Consider the following 16,160-nt stretch of genomic DNA (forward strand, 5'->3'; position numbering starts at 1 on the left):
CCACAGTCATCGTGGCTCAGCACACGATGGTAGCGGGCCAAAGTTACTGGCACTCTCCCTCTAATAGCAGTTCATTAGTCTGCCCAATCAGGCTGATAATGACTCTGGGCTGCGTGCCATTTGTAGATGACACAGGCCTGGGTTCATTTTATCCACCTGCTGCTTCCTCACTGTCTTCCTTCGAAGACCTCAAAGATGATGAAGAGGAGGAGGGAGGCATGGGAAGACATGGTGTGAAAAAAACAGGGCTGAATGATGTCTTTCTGATGCTAGTATGAAAACCAAAACCAAAGCCCTGCTGCTCCGAGGAAGGCTATTGATCGTAGTGTTTCCTAATTGAGAGACACACTCTGAACCTGTTCCAGTAAAGCGACTCTGCTGATTGGGAAGCTGTGTGCGTTTTGACAAGTTAATTAAGTGAACGCCTCGGCTTGTAACTTCCTTTGAATAATATAATGTGTTTAATGAAGGACATAAAAATACAACGCAGGGAGATCAATCAAGTAATAAAACCCCCAAAAGCTAATTCACATTTAATGTGCAATGTCCCAAAACGCATGATCAAACACATAAATCACGTCGGTCACAAAACACATCCATCACTGTCAAATGCTGTGTGCCATCACGGACCACACCTGTTGTGCATCAATACTTAATTACAGCAGAGAGCTGCTAAGAGGCCTGATGCTGCACCTGGTGGCCAAATTGTGAACAACACAAACAAGATAAACATCACTCAGCTGGCACCAACACAGAAAATGTAGTCTGAAATGAAAGTTTCCACTCATACTTTAAAAGTTACGAAATTGTTTGAAAGTTGTCTGCTACAATGACATCACATCAATAAGATACCTCAGTGAGAAAAGAGGGTGTCCGGACATCGTGCTAATACAGTAGGATACTCTAGAACCCCTTTTGTGGAAATCCTTTAAGTGCATGATTTATGCTCTTTTGTTTCCTCCATACTTCCTCATTCATGCCAGCTTGTGTGTATAGTAACTTCCAAAGCAGCTGGAGGCCTCCACTACCAGTACTACAGAGGACCAGATGGTTACAGCAACATGCAACTCCTTCACCCTGCCAACACAGCCACCCCACCCCCCCACCCTGCTTGTACAGCACTACTCTCTGCCCACAATGCCAAAACCCTGGGATATTATCCTAATCACTCTTGCAATCAATCACCCAATAAGCATCTTGCAACTCATTCGCTCTAATATGTCTCCCTCTCTATATCTCGCCTTCTCTCTCTCTCTCTCTCTCTCTCTCTCTCTCTCTCTCTCTCTCTCTCTCTCTCTCTCTCTCTCTCCTCTCGCTCTCTCTCCTCTCTCTCTCTCTCTCTCTCTCTCTCTCTCTCTCTCTCCTCTCGCTCTCTCTTTCTCTCTCTCTTCCCTCCCTTTCTACTCTCTCTTTTCCCCCCTCTGCCCTCCGCTCCCCTCCACTCTCCCTCCCTCCCTCCCTCCCTCCTCTCTCGCCCTCCCTCCCTCTCCGAGGTTGCCTCCCTCGCTCCATGAGTAGCCCAGTAGACACACACTGTGCATTGCTTCTCCCTTCCATCCAGCAGCACAGTCTCATTTCTCCACACACCAGCTCTGAGTGGAAGCTCAGCAGGGGTGTCTGGGATAACCGCACGGAGGCTCTGGCGACGACTCTCTACAATCCACAGATAAAGGTAAGCAGTGATTCTCTTTGTCAGTGTGCATGTGTGTACATCTATAGGAAACCAACAATGTTGAATGATCAGCCAACTACAATTTTGTTGTTTGTATACCATTTCAAGCACACACACACACACACACACGCACACAGAATGATACGCACGCAAATTAAGTGGTGGATTGGATTACAGGTACCAGTTAAAATTGTAGTCCAAATGTGCATTTACAAAGCAGACACATTTTTGAAAAACAAAACTTTATGTAGTGAATCATTGGATAAGATAGGCTGAGCGTTGCAATGGCTTGTGCCTGGTGTCTTTGTTTTTCGGCTGTACATGTGCTTGACAATAGATGTAAATTATGAGAGTATGGACAGAACAGAGCAGGTCACATGGTGACCTGTCACAGCCAGTGCAATAAGCCTTGTTTTTGTGTACGAGTTAAGAGTAGTGACGTGGAACTGACCAAAAACAATGACTTGTAATCCTACCCGGAAAATACAGTTAAAGCAGCTTAAAGTATTCCATCGGTTCAAATGTCCGTTATTATGTATAAACGTTGACCCACAGAACTTTTAAACCACTGCACGATTTCAACACACATTGGCATCTGTATTTCTCTTCCTCCTTTTTGTAAATAAAGAATTAACTAATCAATACTTCATACATTATTCACTTGTTATATATTATTCACATGTCATGAACAGTAAAATAATTACGCAGTGTTTTCAGCACACCACCGTACGTAACAGAGAAACCACAAGACCCAATCTGGCATTGTTCGCTTTTCCGTCCTCTCCTTCCTCTCCTCCTTCCTCCTCTTCCTCTTCTTCTTCGATTCTTCTTTGGCTGTGGTTGCATCTCATCTCCATCCCTGAATGTCTGTCAGCGACTCCTCCTCCTCCTGACCGGTGTCAGAGGGTGTCTTACCCCCCCCCCCCCCCCCCCCCCCCCCTTTGCTCGAGTGCACATCCATCATGGTGGGTTGGCGACACACATGTGCCCATGTGTATTCATGGGTAGCAGCTGATGGCGGGGGCGGCGGTGGTAGTGGCGGTGGTGGATAGTGGGAGGGGCGGGGGGCGGGGGCGGGGGGCGGGCAAAGCAGCACGAAAGGCGTTGATTTAGCGCCGCGCGGTCGGCAGGGCCCCATAATGACAGAGCGATAGGCTGCTTACGGAGGGAACAGGTGCTCAGGAGTGACGAGATGCCGTGCCAGGCCGCCCGAGATGCCGCAGGTGATTGTGGTTTTGTTACCTCCACAAACACTCATCAGCAATATTGTGTTTCACGTGTAAGTAATGATTAGGAGGAGGAAAAATGAAACTCTCTCGCTCTCTCTCTCTATCTCTCTCCTTCTCTCACGCTCTCGCTCTCTCTCTTTCTTTCATACTGGGGATTTATTGATTCTGGAGACAGGGAAGAAAAGACACACACACACACAGACAGAAAGAATGAAAATAATCCAGTCACCACGCATAATATTTCAAACTGATTTTGGTTTTTGGAGGACAGTGTGCTGGTCTGTTTGCATGTGATCACTCATTCCCTAAAACAACGCAATACTATACATGAATCTGTCACACGCGTCATGATCAACAGATGCAGTCTGCTGATCCAGCCGGACCCAATCTCCTAAGTGACATATGCCTTCCTTTCCCCATGCCTGACCACACACAGCTCCTAAACACAACCTTTTAGAGTTTCCATGGATCTGAACAACCATGTCCATAGGCTCTGGTGCTGTAGGACCTCAAAGCAAAACATTTGATTCATCAGTGTCGTGCATTTGTAGGTGTGCAGCATTTCGCATCGCAGTGAGCAGCCCACACACACATGGATTCCTAGCGTCCCTTCTCACTCCATGCCATTCCAGAACGCCGGTGGAGGGGAGAATGGGCAAATCAGAAAGTCAAATGGACATCATGGAGAAATCAAGCAAACCAGGGAAGCGCCGTTGGACCATCGCAGAGATCAGCCTGTCTGTTCTGCTGCTGCTGCTCAGCTGTGCCTTGGCAGGGCTAATAGTGCTCTATACGTCGGCTGTGAAGGGTAGGCTACCGGAACACACTCACAAAAATACCCAAACACCTCTCACCCACCCAGGGTCAGTAGGCGATAATGTTTTATGAGCGCGTAATAAGATGAGGTGAAGAAGCCATGCCAATTTCTTTAACATGTTGCACATCTTGTCGCGGCTTCTATTGCTGTTTGTGAGTGGAAAGTGTTGCAACTGCTGTAATAAAGCCTCATTGTTTTCAGTACCGTTGTGTTCATCGCTCACTGGGGACCATCTTGAACTGTTGTTTCCATTCACAGAACAATCCAACAGGACTGGTGTCTGGACTAGCTCCACGGACAAGGGTGAGCGCTGGTTCAGGAGGATTGGAGAGCCGCAACTCTGAAGATAATAGCTGCACAATAGTCCCCATCATGAATGAATTTCCTCTGCCATCTAAGCCAGACCTCCCTCTTAATTCCCCCGCACTGCCTGATAAGCAGTGTCGGACAAAAGTAACAAACAAGCATCGCTCAGTTCTGACAAAACCGCCTCAGACCAGACACATTGACCTCCATCTGGTCGAAGCCTGTTCTATCCCGCCGCCACGTTTGCAAAATACAAAATATGACCCCCCCCTCAATACGACCGCTAGCCTACATCTCGTGGTTGGGGGGTGTTGGGGGTTGGGATGCTAATCAGGCTAATTTCCTGTCTTGTCCTTACTCTAACTCTCAGCCCGTATTATATTTGCAGGGCAGCAGCACGGCTCCAACATCAACAACGTGTGCACGACCGCAGAGTGTGTTGTTGCAGGTGAAAGCTCGGCACTGTTCCGTTCCATTTCTCTTTTGATTTTCCATATAACTTCCAACTCCAGTACAACATCTGAACATCCCAACACGAATGAATGATGAACTCCCTGTTTGATTTCATCAAAAAAAAACCTTCATGCCTTTCCCCTTCAAGAGAAATATCCCTGAACTAAACATCATCATCTGTCTTTATTTATTTTAATCAATTCTTTCTTGATTTGTTCTTCTGATGTCTCCCTGAAGCCGCGAGACTCCTGCAGAACATGGATGCCTCGGTGAAGCCGTGTGAGAACTTCTACCAGTACGCCTGCGGGGGTTGGCTGGAGCGCCATGTCATCCCAGAGACCAGCTCCCGTCACAGTGTGTTTGACATTCTGGGGGACAAGCTGGAGATTGTCCTCAAAGGTCAGCTCAAACAGACACACGTGCACACAAACACACACGCACAAACATATAAATATATATATACAATATGTATATTCACACACACACACACACACACACACACGCACACACACACACACACACACACACACACACACACACACACACACACACACACACACACACACACACACACACACACACACACACACACACACACCTGGGGAGTGTACACGGAACAGCTTGGCATCATTACCGCTGTGATTGGGACTGCTTTTGGTGTCATCAGAGAGTGTCCGTTACAGCGAAGACTTTGAACTTTGTTCGTCATCCGTTTTGCAGGTGTTCTGGAGACTGAGAACGAGGAGGACAGGGTGGCTATACGCAAGGCCAAGACACTTTACAGCTCCTGCATGAACGAGAGTAAGGATCGCCACTCTGCAGCCCTCTTTTGCCATTCAACTTGACATAAGCCTAAAATATAAGACATAAAAACAAGTTATGGTTGCAAACAAATTGTCATCTGAAATAGATGGCCGGAAAAGTAATGTCAAACATAAAACGTGTATCCCCTGTGCTTCTTCTCTTTCGGACTGTCAGTAGAACGGACTGGAGGCCACTGGAGCCATCTGTCTTGTTACTATTATCTGGACAAAGCGAGTGTTGCCCTGCAGCTCCAGTTGGAGAGATGCTTTAACACTGTAAAATCTGATGGCTTGTGGTGGGCTTTCTGTTGGCAGGTCTGATAGAACAGCGAGACTCCCAGCCTCTGTTGAGGCTCATTGAAAGTATCGGAGACTGGCCAATTGCCTCCGATGATTGGAACACGACCACAGGTAATATAAAGCTGACTATAGAGGGTAACCAAATGCTGCAGATCAGCATCTTTTAGCATCGCATGTCATCGCAAATCATCACAATTGCCTGTGTTTCACCACAGATGGTGCTGTCGCTGTGATTTGCAGATTTACACAACTACACAATCTATCCTCTTTGGTTCAAACCCCCAAACTCTAGAAGTTTCTCTGTGTGCGTTCAGTAACATTTGGCTGAGCTCGGTTCTGGGATAAGCCAGTCATAGAGATGGGGATGGCAGTGCTAGTGTTGGTGGTGGCGGTGGCTTCTCTATCAGGATTGCCACCCTGGGTTTAAATAGAGCTTCTTTGAGCTTGGTCTGTCCTGTAATTAAATGTAAGCACTGTGGCTCACACAGTATTAGCCATGCGTATCTGCAGGCACATTTATGAGTGGCCGGGTAATTCTGCTGGCAGGACTGTGTTTTATTTCTTGTGAGAAGAGGCAGTCTGCTTTCATCAAAACCTGTCAGGCCTAATCTTGGGCAGGCATGGCTCTCGCTCGGTAACTGTCTCTCTTTCTCTCTCCGTCTCTCTCGCTCTCTTTCTGTCTCTCTCTCTCTCTTTCTTTCTCTGTGAATGATGGAATGGTTTCCATGAGTTTGTTCTCATTACAGAGGAGGCGTGGAGTCTGGAGGACGAACTGGCAACACTCACATCTCGCTTTCATAAGAAGGTGCTGCTGGACATGTACGTGTGGACGGACGACCGAGACTCCTGTCGCCATATCATTTACGTAAGATCAGCTGGCAGGACAGCAATTATAAAGCACTGAAGCCCATAACCAATGGGCTGTATTCATTATTTAATGCGCACATTCTTATGACGATTGTGAATCGAGAATGCGCAGATGTAAAGCGCTTACGCGTCTTTGGATGATAGGGAAGCAAAGGGTGGTCGTGGCCAAGGTGTTTGACTCCATAAATTTGGTTCCCCAATGTCTGCAATCTAGCAGTAGGCATCCTTCAGCAAGATGCCTCACCCTCTACCTTCTCCTGAATAACCTCTATCTGAATCCACTGTGGATCTCTCTGGGTCCAAAGTGTCTGCTGAAATGTAAACAGTTACACACAAATCATGCATGTAATTTGCTTCATTATTGACAGATTGACCAGCCTGGTCTTGGAATGCCATCCAGAGACTATTATTTCAACGATGGAAATTACCAAAAGGTCAACTCAACGTCGTCAAAACATTGCTTGATTCAGTAGCTCTGAAATGATTGGCACCGTTCATCGACTTGTCATCTCCACACCACAGGTACGAGAGGCCTATCTGCATTTCATGGTTTCCATCGCCAAAATCGCCCGAGAGGACCGGAACCTGACCCAAGACGACGACCGCGTGTGGGAGGAGATGGGGCAGGTGCTGGACCTGGAGACAGATATTGCAAACGTGAGTGGATAGCATCGGAAATGAAATTGCAATGACCGATAAGCCTCCTCTCAGATTGGATCCAATAAAACACATCAAACTTGTCCAGGGTTTAGCGCCAGAAGCTCATGGCTAGACGAGATGAGAGTGGCTATTTTTGCAACGGCCGTAATGAGTATAATGGGACAGGCTTTAGTGGATGGAGGAAATGTGTGGTCAACTGATAATGTCACAGACGGCTTGTCATTGTCATTGTTGTTATTGTTGTTGTTGTTGTCGCTGAGCAGGCCACGTCCCCGGTGGAGGAGCGGCAAGATGTCACGGTTCTTTACAACCGGATGACCCTGGCAGAGCTCCAGGACTCCTTCAAGTTCAACGTGAGTGGGCCCATCAGTCAGTAAGCGAGACGGGTTGACTAGCAAAGTTACAGCATGATTACAGCCTGCACTGCCAAACCCCAGGCAGGAAGGGGAAAACATGTTGGAATGCCCCCTTAAAGGTTGCATCAGCGATTCTAGGCCGAAACATAAATGATCACATTCAACTAATCTTTCCTCACGATCTGATAGCTATGCGCCACATAAACAGGCCGCCAAAAAAAACGGGTATCTGTGAGCAGCCTATGCTCCGAGATCTTACACAAAAACAAATGGTACTGCCAACCACTCAAAACCATATTGTGGTTTTTTTGCGCTGCGATCATGATAGTTTTAACTGGATACACGAAACCCGGTAGGGAGGGGCGAGCTGGCTCTGTTGGTTTGGGATCTCGCTTCAAATACCAACAGAAGTGACGTCAGCCAACATCGCTGATACAACCTTTAAGATAATTCTCAGCTTGAGGATATGTGTTGACAATATTTTGTAAAAAAAAAAAAGGTCTTGAAATGTATATTGATATAATTATTTTATGAAGGGGTAGGTAAAAACTATTTCACTAGCGTTGAACATGGGTTTTAAATGGTGTGTTCCTTTGTCCCAGGGTTTTAACTGGACTAGATTCATCCAAGGTGTACTGTCCAGTGTGTCCATCAAAATACAGCCTGAAGAGGACGTGGTGGTCTACAGCTCTCCATACCTGGAGAAAATGAATGAAGTTTTAGCCAAACATAGTGTCAGGTCAGTCCATCCCCCCACCCTCCCTTAACATTGACCCATCCTCCTATCTTCCCACCAACCCACCCATCCATCCATCCTTAGTCATCACAGCATGCAGGTGCTGAGATTGACTCGTGTTGATTCCTCCAGAACTATGAAGAACTACCTCACCTGGCAGCTCATCCTTGATCGAATCAACAGCCTGAGTCGCCGCTTCAAGGAAGCCAGAGCACACTACAGAAAGGTGAGGCTGAAGGCACTGCAGACAGACATTACAGCTGCCCACTGTGATACTATTGCTATATCACCATATCAGGCCTTTCAGTATGCGTGTGTGTGCGCCCAATTTGTGCAAGGCCCTTATGTGTATGTGTGCGTATGCGTGTGTATTTGTGTGTGTGTGTGTGTGTGTGTTTGTGCATTTGTGTGTACGTGTGTATGTGTGTATGTACATGTGTGTGTTTTGTGTTTGTGTCTGCGCGTGTGCGTGCATATGTATATGTGCGTGTTTGCATATGTGTGTGTGTGTGTGTGTGTGTGTGTGTGTGTGTGTGTGTGTGTGTCTGTGTGTGTCTGTGTGTGTGTGTCGGGGCTAGGCTCTGTTCGGCACCACGGTAGAGGAGGTGCGTTGGCGTGACTGTGTGCGCTACATCCAAAGCAGCATGGAGAACGCGGTGGGGGCGCTGTACGTGCGCGAGACCTTCGCTGGAGAGAGCAAACGCATGGTGGGTTCAGCCGTCCGGTCGGAGGTTCGATCACTCAACAGAAGAGGTGCTGCTGGGGCTGTTGAATTTAGAAGGCATTCGGACACGTGAACCTTCACTATGTACCACTGCGAGTCATGCTGGCTACAGAGTGGAAATAACCCTCTGGGAACTATTCAAACCACATTCTGTCTTTACAGATCCACGTTCTAGATAAAGTTTGACATGTCTGTATCCAGGTCAGTGACCTCATCAGTAAGATCCAAGAAGCCTACGTGGAAACCCTGGAGGAGCTGAGCTGGATGGACGCGCCCTCCAAGGAGAAGGCCAGAGAGAAGGTGACCACGCCCTCACACACACACACACACACACACACACACACACACACACACACACACACACACACACACACACACACACACACACACACACACACACACACACACACACACACACACACACACACACACACACCCTGCTGTCAGAGAGGAGGGGCCGATGGAATCTGCTGTTGGTTGACTCCACTTGTTCATCTACTGCAGGCCATGGCCATAAAGGAACACATTGGGTATCCAGACCACATTCTGGAAAAGAACAATCAGAAGCTGGATGAGGAGTATGCCCATGTAAGTAGGAGTTGTTTGTCAGATCCGTCCGTCTGTCTGTTCGACCACTTGAATATGTTTCTGAACGTACAGTATTTGCAATTACCTTCCACCTTATTTCTCCTCTGTAGCTTAATTTTACAGAAGATAACTACTTTGAGAACATCCTTGAAAACCTCCAGTGTGAGGCACATAAAAGCCTGAAGAAACTCAGAGAACCAGTTGACTCAGACCTGTGAGTTATATCACACAACAACACCTACTATCACTACCACCACTACTACTACTACTACTACTACTACTACTACTACTACTACTACTACTACTACTACTACTACTACTACTACTACCACCACTGGGTCACTAATATAGTAGTATAATAATATCATGATTATACACATCAACAATGACTCAGATGGCCCAACCATCATCACCATACTAGAAAGCGTATGTTCAGCCAGCTTAGTCACCCCCCTCTGTGTTTATTTAGATGGATCATTGGTGCTGCTGTAGTGAATGCGTTTTACTCACCAAACAGAAACCAGATCGGTAAGACAACCCCCCTTTCCCCTTTTCACAAAGCCTCAATTCCGTTCTGACGAAAGATAAGATAATAAATAAATGAGATGGATGAGGTTCAAGAACCAGGACCCCTCATATTGGGAAACATATTGTAATGGTCCTATGCCAAATGCAATGCTATTGAGAATCGGATGATTCTCAATAGCAATAGTTTCGCCAGAACACAAGAATAAGCATGAAATATGTGATGCTTACTCAGCCGATGCTAAAGCACTAACTGAATAATACTATTAAATAATCCTATATCTTCAGACTCCTTCATATCCTTGCTCCTGTTGAATCTGCTCTTTTTTCTTTTCTTGTTTCAGTATTTCCTGCAGGTATTCTACAGCCACCTTTTTTCAGTAAGCATCAGCCGCAGGCCCTCAACTTTGGCGGGATTGGCATGGTGATTGGACACGAGATCACACATGGGTTTGATGACAATGGTGGGCAGGATGGATAACTCATCGTTTTCCTCTTCATAATGATCATTCCTTTAAACTTTAAATTGCACCATTCTTTAGTGTCTTGACGGTTGCTGACAACATCATCACATCATTGCATTGGGATTCTTTCTCCGGGGGGGTTTGTGAGATGTTTCTCGACTATGTCACTGTTTTTGGGTAAACAGTGTTTGACTGATTTTCTTTTTGGTTGCAGGGCGCAATTTTGACAAGGACGGTAACATGCTCAACTGGTGGAGTAATTACTCTGCCGAGCACTTTAAAGAGCAGTCCCAGTGCATGGTGCAACAGTATGGGAACTTCCACTGGAAGCTTGCAGGTGGACAGAATGTAAGTCGAGTATTAATATTATTATGTGTGATATCTGGACTAGCGATAAATAGCATGCATGTTAGGATACAGTGACTAACTTGTGTTTTTATATGTGTGTGATATCAGGTCAGCGGTATCAGTACACTGGGGGAAAACATTGCCGACAATGGAGGAGTGAGGCAAGCTTTTAAGGTAGGATGTTTGCCATCAGCCACCATTCGACTTGAAAAGGCCATAACTAAAATTGTTTCCTGTGTGTGTGTGTGTGTGTGTGTGTGCGCGTGTGTGTGTGTGTGTGTGTGTGTGTGTGTGTGTGTGTGTGTGTGTGTGTGTGTGTGTGTGTGTGTGTGTGTGTGTGTGTGTGTGTGTGTGTGTGTGTGTGTGTGTGTGTGTGTGTGTGTGTGTGTGTGTGTGTGTGTGTCTAGGCTTATCTGAAGTGGGTGGCTACAGAAGGTGAAGAGCCTCATTTACCTGGACTAGACCTGAATCATAAACAGCTTTTCTTTCTTAACTTTGCCCAGGTAACTAAAAAAAACACTCTCCAAAGCACATTCCAGGTGTCAAATATAATTTTCGTATAACCTTATGTATTTACTTTCTTCTTTCAACGTTCCGGAGAACAAAAACTCCCTTAAGTATATATTTTTTATAATATACTGTCTGTTCTTCACAAATAAACAATAAGGAATGTGGGGGGTGGTCGTTGAGGGACCGAGTGCTACAAGATATCTCCATTAAACTTGAGAGGACTTGCCAAGGAAAAGATTTCTGTTGGGCCAGAGAAAATACAGCACAACCAGAAACAGGTCACTAGTCAGTTAGTCAGAATACAGGCCCTAAATAAACAGGTTTTATCGACACACTATATAAGCGTTACACACTCCACTGAGAGTTAAGTCGGAGGGAGGGTCAATGAATAAATCATGTTAGCAAGCTCAATGAAAGAAAACCAATGTCCTGTTCCTGTTCATTATCATAACATGCAGCAGTGTATCGTTCTTCAAACATCTCACTGCATTTACATTGATCATAAAACATAAAGAAGGGTCACATTTGGATTGGTTTTAAAGCCAAATATGTTTCTTAGAGTCTATTGTTACCGCTGATTTTCAGCACCATTCATGGTCACTAGAAGATCTTTCAGTCCAAACGACCACAATTGTTTTCCCAGGTTTGGTGCGGTGCCTATCGCCCTGAGTATGCTAGCCAGTCCATCAAAACCGACTCCCACAGTCCCCTAGAATACAGGTCAGTCCACACATTGTTATCATGACACATCATCATTTAGATTCAAGATTGATTCAGCATGCTTTACACCTGATGTGTCTGCTTTGTTCAGAGTTCTTGGATCCCTGCAGAACTTTGAAGCCTTCTCCGAGGCGTTCCAGTGTGAAAAAGGCAGCCTTATGAATCCTGAGATGAAATGCCGGGTCTGGTAGACCATTCTGGTACTTTTGCTATTTATTGCTATGGATAACTCATAAAAGCTGGTGAAAATCTTGAAACCAACAGAGATATCCTGCGTGAACTCCATCTGCAATAACTCTCTCTCTCTATATATATATGTATTTACATGGCGAAAGATCACACATTTACATATTAACATTCTCTTGAGAAAACTCGAGCTGTTGTTTCGAGACTGGACGCGTATACACGTATGTCAGTGAACACACAGAAAGGAATAGAGTATTGCTGCTCATATTTGAAGTCTTGCTTGTGGTCACTGGTCTCTGCTTACAAACGGTCACACTGTGTCCTTCTGGGGGCGTAAGTGAAAACAGCTACGTAAAACAAACAAACCAAGAGCGTGATGAACGCTGAGGCTGACAGCTGGGCTTAACGGGCTTTACCAACACTTCTTGAATTAGTCCTTTCGAAATATGGGGAAGGATCTTTGTGATTATTCCCGATCTGTGGGCACAAAGTTGCCTTGTTGTGTTTGCTTTTATTCTCTTTGAGTCAAAACGTTGAACAAGAAGAACAAGCACCAGTGTCGTTCGGCCGAAAGCTTGAAAATGAGATAAATGTGTGATGGGAGTTTTGCTGAAGCAGAGCTAAATATAATTAGTCACACTATGAGGCTTTAGTCATTCACTGTAAAATTAAGGAAATTACATGAAGACTTTAAGACTGTTAAATCTTTCCAGCTTTAAAAAAAAAAAAAGAGACATTTATTAAATACTGACAGATTAACATATCTTTTTACAGTGAACTTGTACAGCGTGACTACATTTAAAATGTAAAAGCTATTAAGAATTTGTATTCATACCGCATATCATCCAAACTCCATTCTCTCACAGTCGAATTGCAAGTTTATGCCATCGGGCATGGTGTTACAGTCATGGGAGGTAGAGGCACAAGTGGGGTTTCTGTATGCCTGAACACTATTCCTAAAAGGTTATACAAGTGTCGGCAATACCTTGGAGAGTAAAAGTTCACCCAAATGCAGATTGGACTAAAATGTATGGCTTATTTTACTATAATAATAAAATCTTGGATCCTATCTGTTAGTTAAGGAAAGCCTTAACATTTGGGACTGAATATGGTCTAACTGATACTCCAACCCATACCCCAGACGTCCCCTGGACTCCCTCGGCCCGTTCTACCTTGTGTTGTCAAATAGGACATGACCTTTGACCTGTGTGCCGTTTATGTTACGTACATGTTCTTATCAAGTCTCTAATAACCAAGTGTGTTTGTGGTTCAAGTGATAGATACACATTTCTGGACAACAATAGATATATCCTTTTTGAGAAAAATCTGTGAGTTTACGTTTTGATATACAAAGTGACACAAATACTCTTTGGTCCAGGAAAAAAATGAACACAGACGAATTAGTGAGAAAGCAGAGTGCCGGAGAGGGATTATCTGGACATGTATCAAATGAAGTGGGCTACCTTGAACCATATTGATCAGCGGTGTGCACATGAAAGAAAAAGAGGCAGAGAGATAGAGAGACAGAGCGAGAGAGGGAGAGGGAGAGAGGGAGAGGGAGAGGGAGAGAGAGAGAGAGAGAGAGAGAGAGAGTGGGAGAGCGGTCGCTTTGTGCCGGAGCATGTTGTCCACAGAGATGAAGCTGGCCACTCTGGGTCCTAGGGATTAGCGTGGCCATTACGGAGTCGCGCAGGGCAGGGGGGGGGGGGGGGGTCTGTTATTTTCTACCTTGATTAACGGGTAATGACAGTGGAACACGGGAGCAGTACATAGAGAAGACAGAGAGAGGGTTGACTTGACTATATGACCAATCAGGTTAGCCCGTGGAGTTGTTGTTGTTGTTGTTGTGGCAGCAGCCACAAAGGAACATCTGGCTCCAATTGTTCTTCATCATAGGGTTGTAGGCATTGGGACTACTCAACATTACAGCACGGGAATAACAGTGCGACACAGATTTTGCTGATCCGAACCTGTTTTTATAACTTATGCAATATCAATATCATATTCAAGTGTAGCCATGTTGATGTAGCCTATAGGGAAGAATATTGTATTAAGGTCGTAGTTAGTCACTTCTTCGAAACAATTATTTAAATACCAGTTTATATACATTCACCCTCATCTCGAATATAATGTAACTTGCATGTTATGTCTTGTTGCAAGTGCAACCCATTCCCTACTATACAGACTAAGTCTCTCTATCACTCAGAATAGTGTGTTATGTGGAATCAGTATATTTGAGGAGGAACATCCCCAAGCTCACAATGTATCCTCTCACACTATTGTAAGAGGCTTTGGATAATAGTGGGTCCAAAATGACTTTCATTTACACAAAGTTCCCTGAAACTGAAGTTTCGGAGAGCGCAGGCAATATGCAGTTGGGAGGGGTGATTGACGATCACTATTTAGGTCCAACAAGGGTTCAGATTTGGCAGCTGTGTTGCAACTATTTCCTTTAGTGAGCTGTTAAAGTGCAACAACATGAAGTTAGCAAACTCCCCGCTGAAACAAGGTCTCTGGAAAGTGGATCACGTAGTAATTAGCGAGAGCTGAGGTCTGCAGCCGGGGGAGAACCAGGAAACGTAGCACTGCTCCAGGTAACCCGACATAACTTTCATGTGGAGGTTAAGCATTGCTGGTGGGCCGGTGGACGTGTGTCACTGAGTACGGACCGAATTAATGCAGCATTTCCAGCTGTTACTCTGTTCTTACACATTGACAAAAGATTGAATATAATCAATGACACCACTTAGATATAGTACTTATATATTGTTATATATTATGTAACTGAATATATAACTGAAAGATATATTCGTTGTCTATTATATTATCCAGTAATATGGTAGATATTTCGCTGTGACTATGTGAAATAATATGGAGGCCTAATTACAATGTGATATTCATAACATTGAGGTAAATGCAGTGAAGGTCATCGTGTTATTTCCGTGCTGTAACGTTGCTACCGGTCGAAGGTCCCATTGGGGATGCCTTCCTAAGTTCAACATGACTGTTAGTTTGTGGCCATATAGACTGCTACAATGAATGTGCCAATGGAAGCTTTATACGCTCAGCCTGTTTACTCTACATATTGGCCAACACTGTTTCCGACCGGGGGACATTCAAAACCTCTGTGGCTAGGGACTGTTCAACTTGGAGCACTAATACTGAGAGTGTGTTGCCGTCTACAGCAGCTATTCACTTTTCACTTCAAAAAACATATAAGCTAACCAACAATATAGTTTGGCTTTGATATTTTAGAAGCAACTGCTTGGCCTTTTGTAGATTTTTCTCACTTTCTCTTTACATGTAAGGAAACAGATGAAGAGTCCTTATTGTATAGAGTAAAATAGCTAGGTTATATACAGTGTGATGTTAGACAAAATGTTCGGTATGCCCTGTACAGTCGTGATAACAAATCAACAGAATGCAGAGGTGGGAAAATATATGGCTTGCAAATTCTTAACTGTTCTGTTTAGCTTTATATTCCTGTAAAATCATTTTAAGAGTAATCATCAAATGCTAATCCTAATGGTACATATATATTGCTTTATATGTCGGCTATAGAAGCCATAAACCAACCAAACCAGAGAAAGTTTATTTATCTATGTATTTATAATATACCCTTGTTGCTCTGCATAAGTATTAAAGGATGTTACATGAATGTTTCTGCTGCTATGTAATTTTTGAGACTGCTATTTTTGTGCCTCAAATATGTTATAAATTCCATTAAAGTATCTTTACTTGTATGGTCTCAATCTGTACCTTGAATGTATCATTGTATTCTCAGACTATGCAAAACATTTGTCTGAATACAGCAATTTAGAAGACGTTTAGCTTTCATTAAATTCACACTAATCTTAAATGAATAATAATAATAATAAATTAAGTTATGGTTGAAA

General features: G+C 44.5%; 1 protein-coding gene across 1 annotated transcript; it reads left to right on the plus strand.

The window, feature by feature from the left end:
* Nucleotides 1-1,505: 1,505 nt before the first annotated feature.
* mmel1 (membrane metallo-endopeptidase-like 1) lies at nucleotides 1,506-16,005 on the plus strand. Its single transcript, XM_060070400.1, has 24 exons — nucleotides 1,506-1,672; nucleotides 3,534-3,709; nucleotides 3,977-4,021; nucleotides 4,413-4,472; nucleotides 4,715-4,876; nucleotides 5,198-5,278; nucleotides 5,596-5,691; nucleotides 6,327-6,445; nucleotides 6,816-6,881; nucleotides 6,970-7,104; nucleotides 7,371-7,460; nucleotides 8,066-8,202; nucleotides 8,332-8,425; nucleotides 8,778-8,906; nucleotides 9,125-9,223; nucleotides 9,428-9,511; nucleotides 9,622-9,725; nucleotides 9,981-10,039; nucleotides 10,381-10,500; nucleotides 10,715-10,848; nucleotides 10,957-11,022; nucleotides 11,256-11,351; nucleotides 12,002-12,078; nucleotides 12,170-16,005. Exons 2-24 carry the CDS (start codon nucleotides 3,553-3,555, stop codon nucleotides 12,267-12,269), a joined length of 2,310 nt encoding a protein of 769 aa, XP_059926383.1. The 5' UTR covers nucleotides 1,506-1,672; nucleotides 3,534-3,552; the 3' UTR covers nucleotides 12,270-16,005.
* Nucleotides 16,006-16,160: the final 155 nt, after the last annotated feature.

Source organism: Gadus macrocephalus, chromosome 13, assembly GCF_031168955.1.
Source record: "Gadus macrocephalus chromosome 13, ASM3116895v1".
In the NCBI taxonomy this organism is placed as follows: Eukaryota; Metazoa; Chordata; class Actinopteri; order Gadiformes; family Gadidae; genus Gadus; species Gadus macrocephalus.